Raw genomic sequence first — 19,515 nt, 5'->3', positions numbered from 1 at the left:
AGGACACTCCTACTCCCCCCCAGATAAAAGGTGTGAAACAGGACACTCCAGCTTACCTTACTGAATTGAACTCTGGTCCTCTAAGGCGAGTAATGGAGAGTGAGTTCTCATACAAAGAGCAGTGGCTGGACCCTATGATGCCCTGCCACCTCGGAGATCCCAGCAGATCCCTGCTGTCGTCATTACACCTCTGTGCTCTGAGGGCACTGGATCCCCATGTGAACTCTCCAGGCCCCACAAAGGAAATCAGAGACCAGAAGGTTTAACTGCTGGCACAGGGATGAGCTACAGGACCCACACAGAGGAGCCTGTTCAACAGCTGCTGGCTGTCTTGCTGTCTCAGGCAGTGAGCTGCATCCTAATGCAGCATCTAATGCAGCCTGCCACCTCCGGGGCAGAACCCACAGGAGTGAGACCCAGAGTGAAGGCTCCCTCCCATAAGCCCCACCTCCAGATGCCCAGCTGGTCCTGTGCGGGAACTGTCCCTGTCCCCATCTATCCATCAGGATGCACCTCACAGTCTCTGCTCTGGTCAAGAGACACCAGGTTGGGGTGGCGCCCCAGGGGGACCCCAGCCCTTCCTTACCAGAAAATGGTAAAGCTCATCTCCCCAGCAATGCTAAGCTGTTTGTCCCTTCTGGAATCGTTCTAGATTTTCCTAAGCCAGCTCCACTGGAAACCTGACTTCTTTTAGTTTTGACCGTGTTTCTTCCAGAAAGTGGCCTCTTGTGGCATTTCTGGGTCTCAGTTTCCATAAATGTTAAGTGGCTACATTGAAACAGATGGCCTTGCCGGCCTCCAGTCCTGCATGATGTCAGGGAAGTTTACAGAGGCCTCCTTGCTTCTTGTGGGAGGGCCCTTTGATGACCTTCACCCCTGAGGTGTATCTTTAACCTATGACTCTAAAGGTTACATTCTGTATGTCTGAGCCCAGGATTCGAAGTCTGTTGTTCTATATGTCTGTGACTCATGATTTTGCTCATTATTTAAAGATTGGATAGAGTGTGATGAGTATACTAGGGAATGGATATATGGGATGTTTTCTGCAGTCCATAAAGCAAAATAAAACACCACAAAACAGCAGAACAATCGAACAAAAAAGACACTTTATATTTTTCAGGAAATAAATGACTCACAAGTTTGGCTAGACATCAGAGTCAGAGGTGGGGTCAGAGATAGGACATTTATACTGCATTTGCCGAACTGGGAATATGTATTTTAAATCATCAATCCACTAGTTAGGACCCACATTTAGATTAGGGTAAGGGAAGGTACAAGATTCCCCGGGAGGGTGGGAAGCCACCTGGACAAGGTAGACATACCTGTAATCCCAGCTTCTCAAGAAACTGAGGCAGGAGGATCACAAGTGTGAGGTCGGGCTAGGCGACTTGGCAAGACTATGTTTCAAAGTTAAAGAAAAAAATTCTTAAAAAGGGTGGGGATATAGCTCAAGGGGAGAGTGCTTGCCTAACATGTGCAAGGCCATAGGTTCAATCCCTAGTACTGCAAAAGTATACTGTCTACCCTACCCCTGGGTCATTGTCGTTGTGTGCTTTTGTATTATATCTTAATGAAAAAAAAAAAAAAACCCAAAAAACAAAAAACCTGAGTCTCCCAAGCCAGCGCAATCATGCTAGCGATGATGGCTCTTCTTCCTTGCAGCAGGAGTAGGTGTCAGTACTTTGACCAGTCCTGCCCCTGATCATAAGAACTATCATTTTCTCCTGACCGTGGAAAGCTCCATGGCCCCACCCCACGGCTACCAGCATAATCCTACAAAGTTCAAGGTTCTAAGATTCTGCAAGTCTAATACTCCCCAAGTTCCCGTGACTATGTGTCTGGAGGTGGCCGCCAGGGAGGACATGGGCCCTATGTGGATTGCAGACATTTCATGTGGCCTTCAAGTTGGAATTACACTGTAAAATAAGTTTTCATGCCAGGCGTGGCAATTTATTCAGCATCATAACCGCAGGGGGAAGCCTTGGACAGCAGTCCTCTTTAGAGAGGACAAGGTCTTCCTGTCACCACAGCCTCCCTGGCCCAGAGGGAAAGGGCCACTTGTCATTCAGCATTTTGTCCCCAGCTCAGGTCCTTTGTTTATGACTGACTGCCTGGTCCCTATGAGGATCTGGGTTGAATGAGATCGAGCTTTTCTGGTTCTGTGATCATCCTGGCCCTATTCTTCTGAGTCCAAGAGGCTGAGTCTAACCCCTGCCACGTTTGAAGGATTCAGCATGTCTGAAACCCACTGCCTCTAAGCTGGGCTATGGTGCCTCTGTTACCTAGAAGTTCTACAGAGACTCAAAGGTGGTTCAGGCCTGTTCCAGAGAGTCCCTTCTATGAAAGAGGCAGACAGAAGAGCCGCACTAACAGGGAGGGCTGCTGGGCGTTGAGAGAGTGGAGGAAGGGAGGCAGAAGGGAGGCGGAAGGCCTCCTGCATCTCCCGTGCTCCTCCCTCCCACCTCCAGTGTGGTCCCGGAACAGCAAGCCTGTGCACACCACCATCCTGAACCCCCACATCCACCTGATGGGCGATGAGTCGGCCTGCATCGCCTACATCCGCATCACGCAGTACCTGGACGCCGGAGGCATCCCCCGTACCGCTCAGTCAGAGGAGACCCGTGTCTGGCACCGCAGGGATGGCAAATGGCAGATCGTCCACTTCCACAGATCTGGGGCACCCTCCGTCCTGCCCCAGTAAGAATCCTTTCTGCCTGTCCCTTCTAGGGTAATCTGAAGGAGCGGGAAGGGTGTCAGCTGGAGGGGCACATCTGGTGTGGGGAGGCTATAGAGGGATGGGTGGGGAGACCCCCAAGGGGCATGTGCCTCTCTCAAAGCGCCCCAATGTTGTGTCTTCCAGTTGAAGAACCAGGCCGGGGTCACTGCACTGCTGTCGCAGGGATCCACTCTTTGTCCATGGAATGTGCTGCTGGCTCTCCCACTGGATTTTGCTGGAATTCTCCCCACCACGTTACCCCAACACCACCACTGTCACTTCTGCACCTGCATCAAGGAACCCTGCTTGTTCACAAAAGCCATCACAAGTTCACAGCAAATGGCCAAACCTCCCCACCCACCTCCCTTGTTCCCTCCCTGCCAGGACAGGACTGCTCAGGCTTGGGTACCCAGGGTGCTGGCCCAGAGACCCCCGACCTCCACCCAGCTGTCGTGAACCCCATCTGGCCCTGGCTATAGGCTAGACCACCTCAGCTGTGGGTTCACCAGGGCAGGAGAAGGAGGGGTACACGGCACAGATGGCTGACCTTCTCCTGGATCTTATCTTTTCTGGGGTCCCTGGGGAAGGGCAGATGAACCCCCAAAACTCCCCCAAGCTAATCTTCCTGTGGGAGAGGGTAAGAGAGGAGCAGATACCAGGAGCCCCTTGTCTCGAACTGCTGCCCCAATTTCCCCACGCCCACACTGGCCTCGTGGTGTCTGCTCACCCTTCCTGCCTGCTGCTCACCACCTGCCGCGCACCACAGTGTGGGGAGCTCGACCTCTCCTCAGCTGTCCCCACTGCAGCCCTCCGGCACTGATGCGCTCACCCACCTTCCAGTCCATTGACTCTGGAGAATTCCAGCTCCATCCAGTCTGAGAGAAGGAATCTGATCGTGTTTCAGGGGCAAAAGAAAACACCGTTTAGGTATCTCTTCTACTTGGACAGCATGCCTTTTTATAGCCAAAATTCTGTGTATTTCGTAAATGGATTTCATGTTAATGGATATTTATGTAATAACTAGACCTCTCAAATTATTGTGAGGAGGGTTGGGTTGGGAAGAGGGCTTGGAAGAAGGAATGAGGGGTAGTTTTTATTTTGTTCTACTTTATTTTATTTTATTTTTTTACATTTCTGAGGTGGACCTTGCCCCTGGGGTTATCTGGGGACTTGACCCCAGGACACACGGCGCCCTCTGCCGTTGCTTTACCATGGTCCTGAGGTAAGCTGGTGCAGGGCTTCCTGCCAGGACCGAGGAAGCATCAGGAGCTGGAGTGACCTAGAAGTGGCAAGGCAGGAGAGGGAGGGGTGGTCAGGATGGAGGTATCTGGGCTCGGTTTTGCTTCTCTCACAAGGTGGGGTCCTATGCCTGCCCCTCCCAGGGCTTCATTCCTCCATGTCTGGGTGCCACCCCCGGCCCCCAGCTCAAGTCACCATCTCTCGTCCCCCCTTGGCCTCTGTTGGGTTTCTGCTCTTCGCACCTCATGCTGCACTTGAGGTTTGCAGCCTCCCCTTCTCCCTCTTGTCCTCTGCCCCTGGGGTTGGCCCGATGTGGAATGCCTTGGCCCATCCGCAAGGATCTCCTGTCTGCAGTTTTTTTTGCATGACTTTATATGCAGTAAGTATGTTGAAAAAAAAAAAAAAAAAAGAAAAACATTCAACAAATCAATCTACATGTTTTGGACAAAAAACTAAGAATAATAGAGGTTGTATTCTCAATGTCCGACTTGGAATTATGTCGCTGCCTCTCTGTGCTTTTGGCCTCTGTGTGGCCGTGTTTTGCCAGCATGAGATACTGTCCCCTCTGGAGGATTTTAGGGGAGGAAGAGACACATCCCCAAGGGTTTGGAGACAGCTCTGGCTCCCCTGACCCTCCTGGGTATTTTTTGGAGCAGAATTGGTGGGAATGTTTAATCCAGACCTTTCTGAGCTTCACCTCATCACGAGCTGTCTGTTGGACTCTTCTCAAGTCCTGCTGCCCAGGGACAGGTGAGACAGGCCAGGCTGCAGGCCCAGGAAAGTGGCCGCCCAGGCCTCTGGTTTTTAAGCTGGCCCATCACTGGCCTCTGTCCTCGGCAGAGACCCTGCTTCCCAGGCCCGAGGGTGGGTTCTTGGCCCAACCCCGGCCCAGAGGGCTCCTCAGTGAGGCCCAGTGATCCTACTGCCCCAGCAGAAAAATCACCTGTCCCTCTGCAACCTGCCAGTTCCGTAGCCATCCCCAGCCAAAGGTGAGGGCACAGCTTCACCAGGGGATGCTACAATCACCGAGCAAGGTCTAGTCCCTTCCTCAGCCTCACTTTCTCCATCAGTTAAAGGCAGGTTAAGTGTCCCTACCTAGGCTGATGGAAGATCAAATGGATGGAGAGCATGAAGCCCAATACACCTGTGAGAATTTATAGGGCTTGCCATTGACTGGTGTCCCGCTTGCTTCTAGGCCTGGCCAGTCCCCATCCTCTGCCCTGTAGGCCCTTCTTTCTCCTCCTCAATGCCTGCCCGCTGCTTTTCAGCTGTGGACTGCAGGGAAAGAAGAAATGGCTGCAGGGCTTGCAGGCTTTGGCTCCCAGCACTGACTAGACTTGCTGTATGACCTTGGGTGAATCCTCTCCCCTCTGGACCTTGGTTTCTTCATCAGAGGAAACTGAGCTGAAGGACCCCAATGTCCTTTCCCTGGCTGGTGCACCACTTGTCTACTGTGTGCCTCTCACGGGCTAGAGAATTAGAGGCAGGTCCCTACTGCAGACTAAGGTGGCCCCACTGCACAGGCCACTCCTGGGGTAGGCAGTCACCTGGCGTCTGCCCAGGCACCACAGTGACCCTTAGGCAACAGGCAGGAGACACTGGCAGGAAAAACTACCCAGAGCCCAACCTCACCAGATAAGCTCTGTGCTCCTCGTAAACACCCTTTAGATGCAAAAAATCCAGACCTGAGTCAAAACCCAGGCTCCAGCATGCAACTCCGTTTACAGGAAAGTGCTCTACTAGTTTGCGCTACTGCAGCGCAAATCCTGACCCAGGGCCTCCAGTCTCCCTTTAAAGGGAGCCCTTTGGGGGATGTGTTTGCCAGACTCCCCATGCTGGTTTCTTTGTTATTATTTGTTTGGGGTTTTGTTTCAGTTCTTTCTTTGTTTTGTTTTTCTAAAAACATGTGGCTGTGAACTTGAATGACCACTGCTCAAAACTTCTGCTATTGGGGGGTGGGAGGGAAGAAAGGGTGTCTGTTTTATTCTTGGTGTTTTCAGTGCAATAAATAGCTACAAAATCCTGTGCACTTTGTGTCTCCCTGCCTTAGTCAAACACCGCATCCTAGAGGTGTTGGTGTTCGCTTCCTGTTCCGGATCTCCTCTGTTGCAAAATCAAAGTCCCGGTCTTCATTCTGATTGGCTCAGGGCTGCTGAGCCAATCCATGTGGGCTTAGTCCTGGACCACGTGTCCCATCCGTACAGCCTCGGATGGAGACAGCTCTTCTCTGGCACCTGGGGTACCTTTAACAAGGGCAAGAGTGTGGACATGGGTTGCCACTGAGAGCCAAGAGCTACAGCCTTCCCCAGGGGCTTCCAGGCAAGGCTGTGTCCTCTGAGCCTCACTTTCCCTTTATGAAGAGGAGATGTTCTGGAATAACTCCTTTCCATTCTTTTCCTCCAGTCCAACCTCACAGATAAGCCCCAGCCCTCAGAGCACCTAGGGAGGTTTGGAGAATGAGGCAAGGGAAAGAAATTTTCTCTTCCCACAAATACACTGTGAGCCAAGTGCCCTGGCAGGGACTGAGGCTGGGGAACTATATGGCTGTGAGAGGCCCACAGGCTGTAGAGGGGCTGGGCCACTGATCCTGGTGGGCATGCTGAGGCCTGGGGACTCTTTGGCTCACAGGAGTGGCCAAACACCCCATCTGCTGATACATGATTTCTGGGACTAAGACTAGGACAGTTCCAAGCACATGAGACATTGATCACCACAAGCCACCCCAAGCCCAGGCCCAGATCCCACAGAACCAAGGGGCTGTGCCTCCCTGAACAAGCCCAGGGTATCCAGAGATCCGGGTCTGCACCAGCTGCTTTCCCAGCCTATCCTTGCTGCCTGTTTGTGGAGTGGGTTCTTCTTGCATACATGTAAGGCCTTTCACTGTTTGAGCACAGGGCGAGGCTGAGAAGACCAAGAAGGGCCTGGGGACTTCTGTGTTCACCTTGTCCAGGAGTTCACAAAACCTACACAGGAGGCTTCTAACTTCCAGTCAGACTTCTCCACCTGGACAGTGCGGAAGGGTTTAAGGGCGGGGCTGCCATGACAGGAAGTTGCCAGCAGGGGGCAGCATAGGCACGGCCTACAGGTGTTCCTTGGCCTCTGCATCTGCTAAATTCTGGAGGGCCCAGCTGACGTGAAGACAAAGTAGCCTTTAACTCTCAAAAGCAGCAACTCCACTATAAACACTGGTATTATATGGGGCATGATGCTCTCTAGTTTACAGCGTGCTCTTATCCTAATAAAACAGCTCTATGTATTTTGAAGATAAAGATAGAGACTCACAGGCAAAGAGGCTTCTTCAAAGACCCTGAGCCAGGACTCACTCGGCCTCCTAATTTGGAAGTACGGGGCTCTTGCTCTCTCTGGGGACTTCCCTCACCCTGGGCTGTGTTTTTCTTTTGCCTCTGGATGCCGGGAAGTCATGACTGGTGTTCTGAGAAGCTCCCCTCCCTGTCACCCTCTGTCCCCTCCTAACTACTGCACGCCTGTCCTTCCTGGCTCCCACCATGTGCTCTCCCTCCCCACCACAGGCCTCTGGTGGGAAGTTACTAAGCAAGAGTCTGCACAACTGTGTGCTCCCCGGGGTGCAGGAAACCTGATGGTCTCACAGGGAGTCTCCCTGCAAACCTGCGTGACTGGAGGGAAGGAGAGGTAGATACAAGTGGGTGTGAGCACCCCCTCGCCTCTGCAGGACAGCGGCCAGTTCTGGGTGCCACCAAGGATCAGATACGTCTTATTATTTGTGCGTGTGATCCTCAGAACCTCCCTCTCCCAAGGGCTCTGCCATTTTTTTCACCCTGTGAACCTGTCCAGGGCTGAGGACAGCTGCTGAGTGAGTTTGAGGCATGAAGTCTGTATGAGATACTGGAATCTGAGCCACCATGAACACTTGCTTCCTTGGGTCTGCTGGGTCCAGGCTGGAAGGAAGGAAGCTTGGTAGTGAGCTAGACCTGTCTTCCGCCCCCAGGGATGCCCTGACAGAGAGCAACACTTCAAGGCAGGTGGGCCTGCAGCTGGACTTGCAGGTGCAAGGTTTGGGGAGCCTGGGGTGGGGGAGAGAACTGGCTGGGGGCTTGGGGACAGCTTTGTGGAGTGACTTGATGACAACAGAGGGAGGGGAATACTGAGGGGGAGCACAGAGGCTGGCTGCCCAGGGCAATGGGGAGTGGGGTGCAGAACAGGCCTCAGAGCCAGAAGCATCATGTGGCTGAGGGCGCTCTGAGCCTACCATGGTGTAGCTATGCCTTTAAGGACTTGGGGGCCCTGGCAGCAAAGGTGCCTGTCCAGACCTGGGCTACAGTCGGGCTTTCCGGAAGCACCCTCTAGCAGGTGCTGGGAGTGTTTGCACAGGGCCAGGGGAAGTGAGTCCCAGCCATGAGACTGGCCCCCTCTCCTGTCCTTCCTCCTGAGCACAGCCCCACCCTCCCTTTTCCACCAGGCTTGCCAAGTTTTCAAAAGTCACTTTCCCAAGGGTGGCCTGGCCCAGTCAACCCTTTGCACACATGGGTGGAGGAGGCTACAGGTAGACCTCCTCTTCCTCCCTAAGGGAAAGGGATATTTGTAACCTTGCTCTCACTGTGCCCTCTTCTGAGTCCCCTCTCTGGGTCTCAGTTCCCTTGTTGTAACAACATTGAACCTGTGGTCTTGAACTTGGTGAACAGGTTCATTCCCTGGCTGCTGCATAGTCACTCAAGGAATCTGCTGAAAATAAAGCAGTGGGGCCCCTGACCTCAGAGAATAGGATCTGTGAGGCTGAGCGGGGTCCAGACAACCTAATAAGCACTCAGGCTAGGCAACCCTGTACTGAGCCCACCTCCCACATTCCCACACGTTCTGGGAGCCAAGAGCTGCAGCTTTCTTTTGGGAAGCCCCACCCAGGATTCCCACTTCCTCATCATCCTCCCTGACTCAGCTAGATCAATATTGATCCTAGGCCTCTCCCGTGACTCTCACTCCTGCCATCCAAGCCCTGACACGCTCTGGGACCCCAGTCAGCAGCGTCAAGGGCAAAGCAAGGCTCAGCCCAACGACGTTCTTCTGTCTTGCCCCTATCGGTTGGGCAGGGGAAATCTCAGCTCACTGGGGAAGCCAGCAAAGCCCATTTTGCAACAGGGGTGCACCCCTTTCCAGCCAGGGGAGTCAACCCCAAATCCAATTTGAGGAAGGGGCACTGCTTTCTTCCCTAGGACTGACCCAATAGGGTAAGTTCAGGGAAAGACTTCTGTCCCGCTTGGCTCTCACCCGAGTACTTTGGTGGAGTCCATGGTTCCTGTTCAGCCCCTGCATTGTACAGCTGGGGATACTGAGGCCCAGCCTCCTCCTGGCCACACCTGGCTCTAGGCAGTCCAGTGCTGGGCTCCTTTCTCCTGTCTTGGTTGGAGGGGAGAGCTAGCCACCACCTGACCCCCATTTTCACCTGGACAAATGGCAGCTGGACAGGACCCGTTCTACTTAGAGGGCGCTCATGCTCATTTCTAATATGTACTTTGATCATTTCTTTAACATAAATGTTGAACATCTGATATTATCTTCTTTAATCCCCTGCAAGGGGACAGCTATTCTTCCTGTTTTAATCTGAGGATGACAGGCTTTGCAGAGGTGAAGTAGCACATTCAGCTGGGTCACAGAGCATGGATTTGACGTTGGCCAGCAGATGTCCAAATCCCTTGGCCCTCTCAAGGCCATTCTCAAGGGGTTGCAGCTCTCAGCTGCCGTGTGCCGGAAAGAGGCTCTGCTGGCAGAGTAGGCTGGGCTGCTGCTCTGTGTGTGTGGGGGGGATAGTCAGGCAGAGACAGAGCAAAGAGGCTCTGGCCAAGGCTTCGCAGGCAGGCGGGCCGCCCTGGATGTCCTTCCCAGGCAGGACCAGTGTCACTGGGGCCTCAGGCCCCAGAGGGAGTGGCCTGGAGCTCAAAGAGCCAAACTTTCCATGAGCCACCAGCCAGAAATGAGTGTGGAAGACAGCAGCCACCGCAGACCCTGAGGCTGCGCAACCCAGGGTCACGTGGCACTCAGACGCTTAGCTGTGTGATGCTCTTAACTCTTTGCTGGTTGTCTCAAGAGCCACCGGAGAACCATGCTCTGTTTGCCTCTCCATCTGCAAAGCAGAGGACCGGAAGGAAGTCCAGTCTTAGTCCTGGAGGAGTTGGTGTGGCAGAGACCACAGACAAATGGGTTCTTCCAATCAACCCATGTGGATCATGCCACAGACTAGGCCTGTGCTGGGCACCCACAGCTTCACCCAGACCCACATGAGGCATCAGGGCAGGGCTTGTCATTGTACACATATTGCCAGCAAATGGGAGCTTTAGGAGGTTCAGTGACTTCCCCACAATGGCTCAGTTCAGGAGGGGCAGAACTGGGGAGGGCCAGGTTGTGTGTGCAGGCTGTGCACGAGGACTGGCTGCCCCCTCAAAGTGCTCTGGGGTCCCAGGAGTGTGATTAAGAGCCTTAACCACATGGAAACAAGATGCATTTTCTCAGAAGAACACGTGCACTCTGGGCAGGGCCAGGCTGTCAGTACTCATCAGACATGGGGCTGAGTCAGACCCAGTGGAAGATTCTGGAAGCCCACATCTGGCTGGAGCTTCCGTTCACACAGGAGGATGCACTCCAAGGACTTAGAGGATGGCTATAGGACTGCATGGGAGATAGGAGAGGTGGGGTCAGGGAGAGACACTGCCTAGGTGGAGGAGGGAGGCAGGACCTGGGCCTGCTGGGGCGCCTTGTGGAGATGCACTAGGCTGGAGCGGGTGGGTAGTGCAAGGGCTGTGGCCTACAAGCAGCAAGGTAACCAGTGACCCCTGGTGTCTGTTGACCCTGGCATGACCCTGGGAAGAGGCAGCCACTGGCGCTCTGAGCGGGTGGTACTCCTCTTCCTTATTCCCCCTCTTTTGTCCTTATTTGCTCTCAGAGATCATAAGCCAGAAGCCAAGGCAAGGGCCTGGGGCCTCATCTCCGCATTGCCCAACACCTGAGGGAACATCCTCTCCTACAGGCCCTCTACAGAGATGCAGGGCCCAGACCAGCCAGGCCCCACAGGAGGCCCCCAAGGACCCCGGCAGCCTCCCACGTTCAGGGGCCCATGAGCACAGACATTGCCTGTGACAAGTAGTAGAGGCCCCATGGAGACGGCCGCGCACTGTCACCCTTACGGCCATGCACAGACTTCCCCAAGTCTGCAGGGCAGGTGCCCTGCACAGAGGACAGGAGGCCCTGATGGAGCCACACTCTTTTGCATCTTTCAAAGCTATCACCAAAATTTCACATTGGGGAATTTCTCAGAACAATCCAGACTTCCAGGTACTCCTAAAAATGCCCCAGGCTTCAGAGAGGCAACCTTCCTCTTTGGATGGGCATGCTTGCTTCTCCAGTTCCCAAAAGTTCTCCCTCTTGCGCCTCCCACACCCACCAACTTCAGCTGCCAATTATTCTCCTGCTCAACCCAGTGCTCTCTTCACTCAGGCCACCTGTTTGAATATTCTAGGATGGGTCCCAGGCTGGGGTCCTGGGAGCACAGGGCCAAGCTGCCTGCTGTGCAGTCATGGGGGTACCTGGTCTTCAGGCCAGCTCCCAGGTAGTCAGGTCTGGCTGGGGTGTGTAGGGTTGGGAGCCAGGGAGACCCAGGATCAGTCTAGGGGCAGGAGAGGGTGGCCAGGAGATGGCACAGGTGGTAGAAGGAGAAGGGTGGTGCGGTAAGAAGGTCTGCCTGGGAGTGATGCAAATGGAAAATCAGGACAGGTGAGGACGGGGCCAGGGAGGGCTGTGCATGGTCACAGCCCAGTGGCTGGGTGGGTGAGGATGGGACAGGAGGTGGGAGGAACAGAGGCCCAGCGGGGACAGGTAAAGAGGGGAACAGAGTGTGATGCCCATAGCCTGGGTGCCTCACAGCTCACTCTTGGCATCTGGGGAGAGGAGAGCACTGGGCTCTGGGATGCAGGACTCCAATTCCTGGTGCCTGGCTGCAGGGATGGCCAGGTGAGAAATGTGAAGACCTCTGCTCCTAGCAAGGCCAGGCTGCCCCTGGGTGTGGGAAGGAGCATCCTGACTTGTGAGGGCCACCCTCTGCAAATTAGCAAACCCATCCTTTTGCCCATGGGGAGCCCCAACAGAGGGGTGGGAGGAGCCTGGCGCTTTGTTAGGGGAAATGCATTAATACCCAAACATGCAGCCCTCCCTTTGCACTGCAATCAAAGCTGTGTAAACACCCAGGCCTTGCATTTGACAACCAGGGCTCTTTCATATGGCCAGGGCCTGGCAGGAAGGAAACCCTGGCTCTTCCTGGCCTGGTCTTCCAGCTCCAGCTCTCACCTGCCAGAAAGGCAGGGGGAAGAACAGAGGAGATGCTGGCCAGCAGGAATGTGCCAGCCCAGAGGGGTGTGCCAGCCCAGAGGGGTGTGCCAGCCCACAAACATCTTCCCCATCGCAGATCTCACTTTGTCTGAGGGGACAAATGGGAGAACTAAGTAGTCTCCTTGAGGCCAGAATTCATCTTCAGCCTCCAGCTCTCCTACTCTATCAAAGTGCAGAGAAGATTTTAGGACCCAGGAGAGCTGGGCAAGGATGTGGTTGAGCCTCAGGCTCCTCATCTGACCAGTGGGAGTGAAAGGCTTGTGCTGCCCACTTCATGCTCTGGGCAGGCAGGAGACAGGAGGATGAACTCATCTGGTGTTTATTAACGCTCAACAAGCAGGACACAGATGGGCTGGGAGATGCCAGGAGATGGGGCACAGAGGCCACTGCAGCTGCACCAGGTGCCCCGCCCCCTGGAGGATGCTGTGAGCAGGAAACCACTCAGGCTGGCCCCACCTTCACCTCAGAGGGCCCAGGCACCCCAGACCACCCCAATCTCTGCCTAGGCTCTCACACTGGGCCCGGGGCATGGCACATGGCATCAGGACAGATGACCACATGCGGGCTGCCTCTGCATCCCACAGATTCTCCGGTCACTCACAGCCATGGCTAATGCCCCAGCAGCACCTGGAGCTGGGGGTGATGGTGAGGTCCTCTGGGATGAAGGGAAGGGAAGACGGCGAGCCTGGGTCCTGACCACAGCCCTCGTCCCACCCGCACAGCTGTGACTCTCAGACCTCCCTGCCACACCCTGGTATAGGGTCTGGAGCCTCCTGTCTTCCTGTCTCCACCCAGTGCCCTAACTCAGGCCTCCCGTGTCCACCCTGTCGCCTAGTACTCCCTGCAGAGACTCCAAGTGATGTCAGGTATCATGCAGTTCCCCTCCCACCTGCTGCCCCAGCTCCCCTCCCCGGTCCTCACTGGGACCAGAGTGCCCTGAAAGCTGCCGCCATCAACATCTCCAGCCATGCAGGGGCTACACAGGGGCAGCCTGGCCTCCCCTGGCCCCAGGGAGCAGCTCTGGCTGAGGTGCCTCCCTCTCTTTTTTTTTGAAAATTTCCCTTCCTCCAGTGCCCGCTGTTCCTATTTTTGGGAAGCCTGGCCTGCACTCAGGAATCCACAGGGATCTTCCTCCCCACTGAGTCCCCAACATCCAGGGCTTTGGCAGCTCTGCAATCTTCCCAGTGTCCTGGTACACAGGCTGTATGTGAGAGTGAGGATGGCTGCCCAGCACAGAGAAAGGCTGGGCCCCAGAGAGAGGAGGCAATGTGGGGAAAGGATGTGGGCTGGACCAGAGGCCAGGGACCAAGTCCTCTCTGCCATGTGACCTGGGGCCGGTCCCTCCCTCACTGGCCTTAAATGTCCTTCTACACAGTGAGGGCTGCACTGTGTGTACGTGTGTCAGGGAGGGCACCAGACAGAGGCTTTGGGACAGGCACAGGTCACAGGCACAATTGCAGTAGGGACCATATGGCAACCTCTCCCAGACTCTCAGAATCCCAGCAGTGCTGTTGCACCTGGCAGGCTCACTGGCAGGGCTGTGAGACCCCAGGTAGAGGGCCTGCTGACCACCCGTCTCTAGCCTCACATCATGGACTCCTCTTCCTCTGCAATTTCGCGGTCCACCTCGATGGCTGTGTTCTCAAAGCTGGTGATGCCCCCATACTTGCGCATGTGCACCATCAGCGGCTTGGGTGACTGGCTCCCGGCTAGTGTGGCCACGTACATGCCTGTCCGGTTCTCCTCCAGTGACGGGCCCCAGTCCATGGCTGGCCGGCTGGCCTGCTGGAGCCTCTGTGGCAAGGCAGTGACAGAAGTGAAGACAGCCAGGCACCGAGAAAAGATCTGACCACATCACCTGGCTGAGTCCCTGCAGCAACCTCAGGGCTGTGTGCGTGCGTGCGTGTGTGTGTGTGTGTGTGTAGGGGGGCTACCTACCCACCTATGATCTGGGTGGCCTTTGGGTATGGCCTATAGCCTGGTGTCGTGGAGGGACTGTGATGATGCCCTTGGCAGGGTGCCAGGAGCAGGGTAGAGCCTAATAAGTGGTGCCACTGTGGGTACGAGGCAGGGCTCTCCTCTGAGCATCTGCATGTGGCACAAGAAGCCCACTCTGGCTTCCTTCCTCAAATGCTGAATGCAGTGGAGCTGGGGATTTTAGGCAGGAGCTCAGAGGACAAAGGCGGGACTGAAGCTGCCCCCGGGCCCTTTCAGCCCTGACTCTGACCTTTCCCCCAGGAGCCCCAGTTTCCATGGAAAGAGGGAACTGACTGTGTGGTGACTCAGCCTGGACAGTGTAGGGTTCCTCCTTCCTCTGACCTCATTCCCAGGGCCCTCTGCCTGCCCAGCTAGGGAGAAGAGCTGCACACTCTTGGGGAAGGAGATGCCTGACAAGACAGCCCACGGGGTCCTTGGCCTCGGCTGAGCGCACCTGGTGCGTGGAAATGCTCATAGATTCACAGCATGCAACCCCCGTCCTCAGGCGCCTGCCACTGGCTTCTCCTCACTCGCCATGAATCTGAAGCTTCTGTGTCCTGCCCTGTCTACCTCCCAACCTCGGAACCTGCCCCTCTCCTTCACTCCCTGTCCTCCAGGGACACTGTTCTCTTCGCTGCTTTCATACCTGCCAACCGGCCTTGGGGTGTTTTCACCTGCTGTCCATCTGCCCTGAAAGCTTCCCCCCAATCTATGTGGACCACCTTGTCTGTTTTGTCAGCATTTTCTGGGGTCCTTCATCACTTCATATTCCTTCTGTTTGCATTTTGTGCTGTTCGCAAGGTGCAGCACTTACCACTATCTTCACATCCTTGCTTGCTGCCTGTCTCCCACATGAGAAACCAGCTCCCAAGAGCAAGGGTTTAGATGTGTTTCCAGCTGAACGGGGTGCCCAGACCCCGGTTTCTCAGTCTTTGGTTCTGGAAAATTTCTGTTCTGGGGCTACCCTCTGTGTGGAAGGACATTTAGCAGCACTCCTGGTCTCTGTACAGCAGATAAATGTAGAGCTGCCCTGTGCCCCTATCCTCTCTGTGACAGCCCACAATGTCCCCAGATGTCACCAAATGCAAGTCACCTGTGTGGGCGCCCTGGTCTGGAACTGAGCACTTATGTGATCGGCTCTGTGCCACCTCGCTTACTAGAAAGGGTCTTCACCGTAGCCCCAGGAGAGGCGCGCTATCACTTTCACCCTTCAGCCAATAGGTTTGTCTAAGAATTGAAGCTTAGACTGGTTAGTTAAGATAGCCAAGGTCACAAGGGCAGGAAGTAGTGGTCCTGGGCTTTGAACCCAGGCAGCCCAACTCCATCCGGAACTTTTGAAATACTTGGTGTTTCTATCCCTGTCATGCTATGTCGATAAGCTCCTTCTCTTTTCACAACAGTCCTATAAATAGGCATCACTGTCATTATTTTAAAGACAGAGAAAAAAGGTTCAGAGAGGTGCAGGAGTGGGCTCACAGGCATTCACACCACTGGAAAACAGCAGAACCAGGGTTCTGATCCTCACGAGTCAGTGCCAGATACCCTGGCCACTGAAGGTGGCACTCATGAGCCAGTGTCTCCTTTGCGCTGCTCGCCGCCCTGTACTCCTTCACCTGGTTGTGGGCTGTGGGAAGCTCCCGCAGTGGCTGCTGGGAGCTGAGAGTTTCCACCAGCTGGTCACTAAGCCTGAAGGACCATCAGCTTCCTGGAAGCTCCACTGAGCAGCTCCCTGCCCTGCCTCCTTTCCTGACTCCCCAAAGCAGCCTGATGCTCCTTTAGGAGCACAGGGAGGACTCCTGGGGTTCACAGAAGGGAGGGGTTTGTCAATAGTCACACAGCAGTTGGAGGCAGAGCAGCTGGAGGGCATGAGCTTCTCTCCAGTGGAGACTCAGAGGTGATGGGAGGGCGCAGGGCTGGGCCTGCAGAGAGCTGACAAGCAGGCATGGGAAGGGCCAGGAGGCTGCTCTGCAGCCAATTTCCTCCCGCCGACAGTTCCAAGCTACCAGTGCTTTAACCACTGGCTCCCAGAGCGCCTGAATGTGTAACAGAAGCCCTCAAGAGCCATGACTGGCTGGCCCCAGCACCCCAGGGGTACAACGAGTGCTGGGAGGGTCCCTCCTCTCCCTCTGGGACCCTCAGGCTCACTCCAGCTCCACTCACAGTGACAGCCTCCAGCCACCAGAGGACTCCACACCAGCAGCTGCGGCAGTGCAGGGCTCCGCACCCGAGTGCCCTGTGGCACAGGGAAGGGCAGGCCCTTGCTTTGGTCACCTGTCACACCCCAGAGCCCGCAGAAGGTTGCTATCTCCCTCTTCTGAGGCCTGCTGACCCCTCTGCCCAACAGCTTGTGCTCTGTTTTCTGGTTTCCCCACAAAGCCCCGGCCTAGGGCAAGGTTTGCACCATCATTCTGTCCCAGGCCACCTAAGGGACATAGCAGGGGGAGGGTACCAGGCCACTGCCTGTGGTTCCTCAGTGCTGCCTGAGAAACTGAGTCCCAGCAGGAAGCTCTAGCTGGTCACCTGAGGTAAGCCCTAATCCTGGCCTTATCCATGGTGTGATCTTAGGCCAGGCCTGTCCTCAGTGGTCTTTGTCTGCCCCCACCAAGAACCTGAGTGCTGGGAGGTGCCAAAGGCAGGACCCCAGGCCTCTGAATCTACCTCACACAAGCAGGTCTCTTTAGGCTAAAGAAGTACCCAGTGCCCTGGTAAGGTACAAGGGTCCATGACAAGGTCAGAGCCCAGAAGGGAAAGATGGCTGGGGTGGGCAGACTCACCTCCCACAGTGAGCCCTCCTCTTGAAGCACAGCTACCAGCATGCCAGCGGGGATCATGAGGCAGGACAGCAGGCCCATCAGGATGCCTAGCAGCTCGGCCCAGGCAGGGAAGCGGTAGCTGCCATATTCTGAGGGCTGGTACTTGACGATGCTATACACCAGCAAGGCCTGAAGGGTGGTGACTTCAGGGTCACAGTGGGCTCCAGGGCTTGGGGTAGGTCAGGTCTGAGTTATCTTCCTAAGAGCTAACATAGCCCAGCCAGACCACCCAGAGTCTGAGTTATACCAGAACCTAAGAGTACAGCCTGGAGGCTCTGTTAGGCCTGAACTAGTGCACCGCCAAGCTGCCCCTACCTACAGCAAGGCTGGGACAGCTCAGCTCAGAAGCACCCTTTCTTAAGATGGCCTGTCCCTGCGCCATCCCAACTCAAGACCCAGAAAGCCCAGCATTGAGGCCCTGAGTCTGGGGACAAACCCACCCTCTTGCCAACCAAAGGCAGGGCTGGCCTAGTACAGCCACAAAAGCTGGGTCCTTGGAAAAGGAGAGAGGTGTGGGTTAGGACCCTCCGATCCAGCCCGCAGCCTGGAGAGACGCTCCGCTCTGTGCTGTGACAGCCTATCAGACTGAACACAGAGGAGAGTTAGCCAGTAGCCCTCCCTCCTGCTTACCAGGAGTGTGGCTGGGGACAGGAACAGCCAGCAGGCCCTGAAGTAGAGGCCCGGCTTGAAGCCCAGCATCATGTGGATGTCCCGGCAGAACCTCTGGATGCCTGCATAGGGAGGGCAGAAGATGGCCCTGCTGTAGGCCCCCAGCATCCCCTCCCCCAAGGCAAAGAGGCTCCCAGGTGGACTCCATTCGCCCGTATCAGGGAGCTTCAGCTCTGCCACTCAGGCCCTTTCTCACCGTAAACCCGGGTGACGGCAAGGCATGTGGTGATCACCACCACCATTAGCCCGAAGCTGGCGCTGTAGTCATCCAGAAGGACGAGCCAGTACATGCCCCCCTGAAATGCAAACCACAGCTCTGGGTCTCGCACCCTGGCTCCACCCTCTGCCACAGCCTCCCTTTCCTAGCAGGGAGTGAGCAGGAAGTAGCCAGGCTGCCAGGAGAGTGAGATGATGACAACATGGCACTGGCCACCTGCCCACCAATGCAAAGCCTGCCAAAGCCCCACGTGGCAGAACCCCCATCTAGCAATGAGGGAACAGGCTCAGGGAGGCAAAGTCACTTGTCTGAGGTAACTCAGAGGGTACAGAGGTGAGGTCTGAACCCACACCTCCAGATTCCATGAGGTTCCACCAAGGCCATGTTGCCTCCCTTGGAGACAGGGCCCCAGTATGGACAGGTTCTTCAAAATGAGGAAGCCAGGTGCCTCAGGAGCACGGTGTGGGGCCCCATGGTGGGGGGGGCCTCATCCATGTTGTGGGGCCCCATGGTGTGTGTATGGGCCTCATCCACAGTGCCCCAACCTGGCCAGAGACACAGTTGCAGGTGCCATCCCCACCCTGCCCCACCTGCCCCACCCTGCAGGGCACTCACATCAGTGGTGAGGATCAGCCCCATCAGGTACATGGACACACAGATGAGGCCTGAGAACACTGCCTTCTTGGGCCGCAGGTAGTAGGGGAACTCGTCTGTCACTGCTGTCACAATGGTCTCCAGAAAGGCAAACTGGACAGTGGGAAGCAGGAGGTGGTGTCAGAGCCCCCCCACACACGACGAGGCCCCACACTGTGGATAAGGCCCATACACACACACCACAGGGCCCCACACTATGGATGAGGCTCACACGCACACACACACACCATGAGGCCCCACACATGGATGAGGCTCACACGCACACACACCATGAGGCCCTACACATGGATGAGGCTCACACACACACACACACACACATACCATAGGGCCCAACACCATGGATGAAGCTCACACACACACACACCATGGGGCCCCACACCATGGATGAGGCTCATATACACACACACATACCACGGGGCCCTACACCGTGGATGAAGCTCATACACACACACATACACCACGGGGCCCCACACCGTGGATGAGGCTCACACACACACACACACACACACATACACACACACACCATGGGGCCCCACACCATGGATGAGGCTCATACACACACACACACCATGGGGCCCAACACCATGGATGAAGCTCACACACACACACACTATGGGGCCGCACACCATGGATGAGGCTCACACACACACACACACACACACACACACACCACGGGGCCCCACACCGTGGATGAGGCTCACACACATGTACACACCACGGGACCCCACACCATGGATGAGGCTCACACACACACACACACACACACACACACCATGGGGCCCCACACCGTGGATGAGGCTCATATACACACACACACCACGGGGCCCCACACCGTGGATGAGGCTCATACACACACACACACATACCACGGGGCCCCACAC

General features: G+C 55.6%; 2 protein-coding genes across 3 annotated transcripts in view; one reads left to right on the top strand and one right to left on the bottom strand.

Annotated features, from left to right (window-relative positions):
• Positions 1-5,984, top strand: part of Camk2a (calcium/calmodulin dependent protein kinase II alpha) — a 65,466-nt gene extending 59,482 nt beyond the window's left edge. The window contains exons 17-18 of one of the 2 annotated variants that reach the window (XM_004631300.2): positions 2,469-2,697; positions 2,861-5,984. In XM_004631300.2, the coding sequence (XP_004631357.1) occupies positions 2,469-2,697; positions 2,861-2,864 (233 nt within the window). In that variant the 3' untranslated portion in view covers positions 2,865-5,984. The remainder of the gene's footprint in view (positions 1-2,468; positions 2,698-2,860) is intronic. The other variant, XM_004631299.2, reaches the window with a different exon arrangement.
• A 6,629-nt stretch (positions 5,985-12,613) lies between these two features.
• Positions 12,614-19,515, bottom strand: part of Slc6a7 (solute carrier family 6 member 7) — a 22,508-nt gene continuing 15,606 nt past the window's right edge. Inside the window, exons 10-14 of the mRNA XM_004631298.2 lie at positions 18,596-18,727; positions 17,960-18,059; positions 17,725-17,825; positions 17,056-17,223; positions 12,614-14,098 (exon numbers count right to left, since the gene is read on the bottom strand). Of these exons, the coding sequence (XP_004631355.1) occupies positions 13,889-14,098; positions 17,056-17,223; positions 17,725-17,825; positions 17,960-18,059; positions 18,596-18,727 (711 nt within the window). The 3' untranslated portion in view covers positions 12,614-13,888. The remainder of the gene's footprint in view (positions 14,099-17,055; positions 17,224-17,724; positions 17,826-17,959; positions 18,060-18,595; positions 18,728-19,515) is intronic.

This window comes from Octodon degus, unplaced genomic scaffold (assembly GCF_000260255.1).
Source record: "Octodon degus isolate 3935 unplaced genomic scaffold, OctDeg1.0 scaffold00040, whole genome shotgun sequence".
NCBI classification, from domain to species: domain Eukaryota; kingdom Metazoa; phylum Chordata; class Mammalia; order Rodentia; family Octodontidae; genus Octodon; species Octodon degus.
The sequence above is the reverse complement of the archived record's forward strand: the minus strand, read 5'-3'. Positions and strand labels throughout refer to the sequence as shown.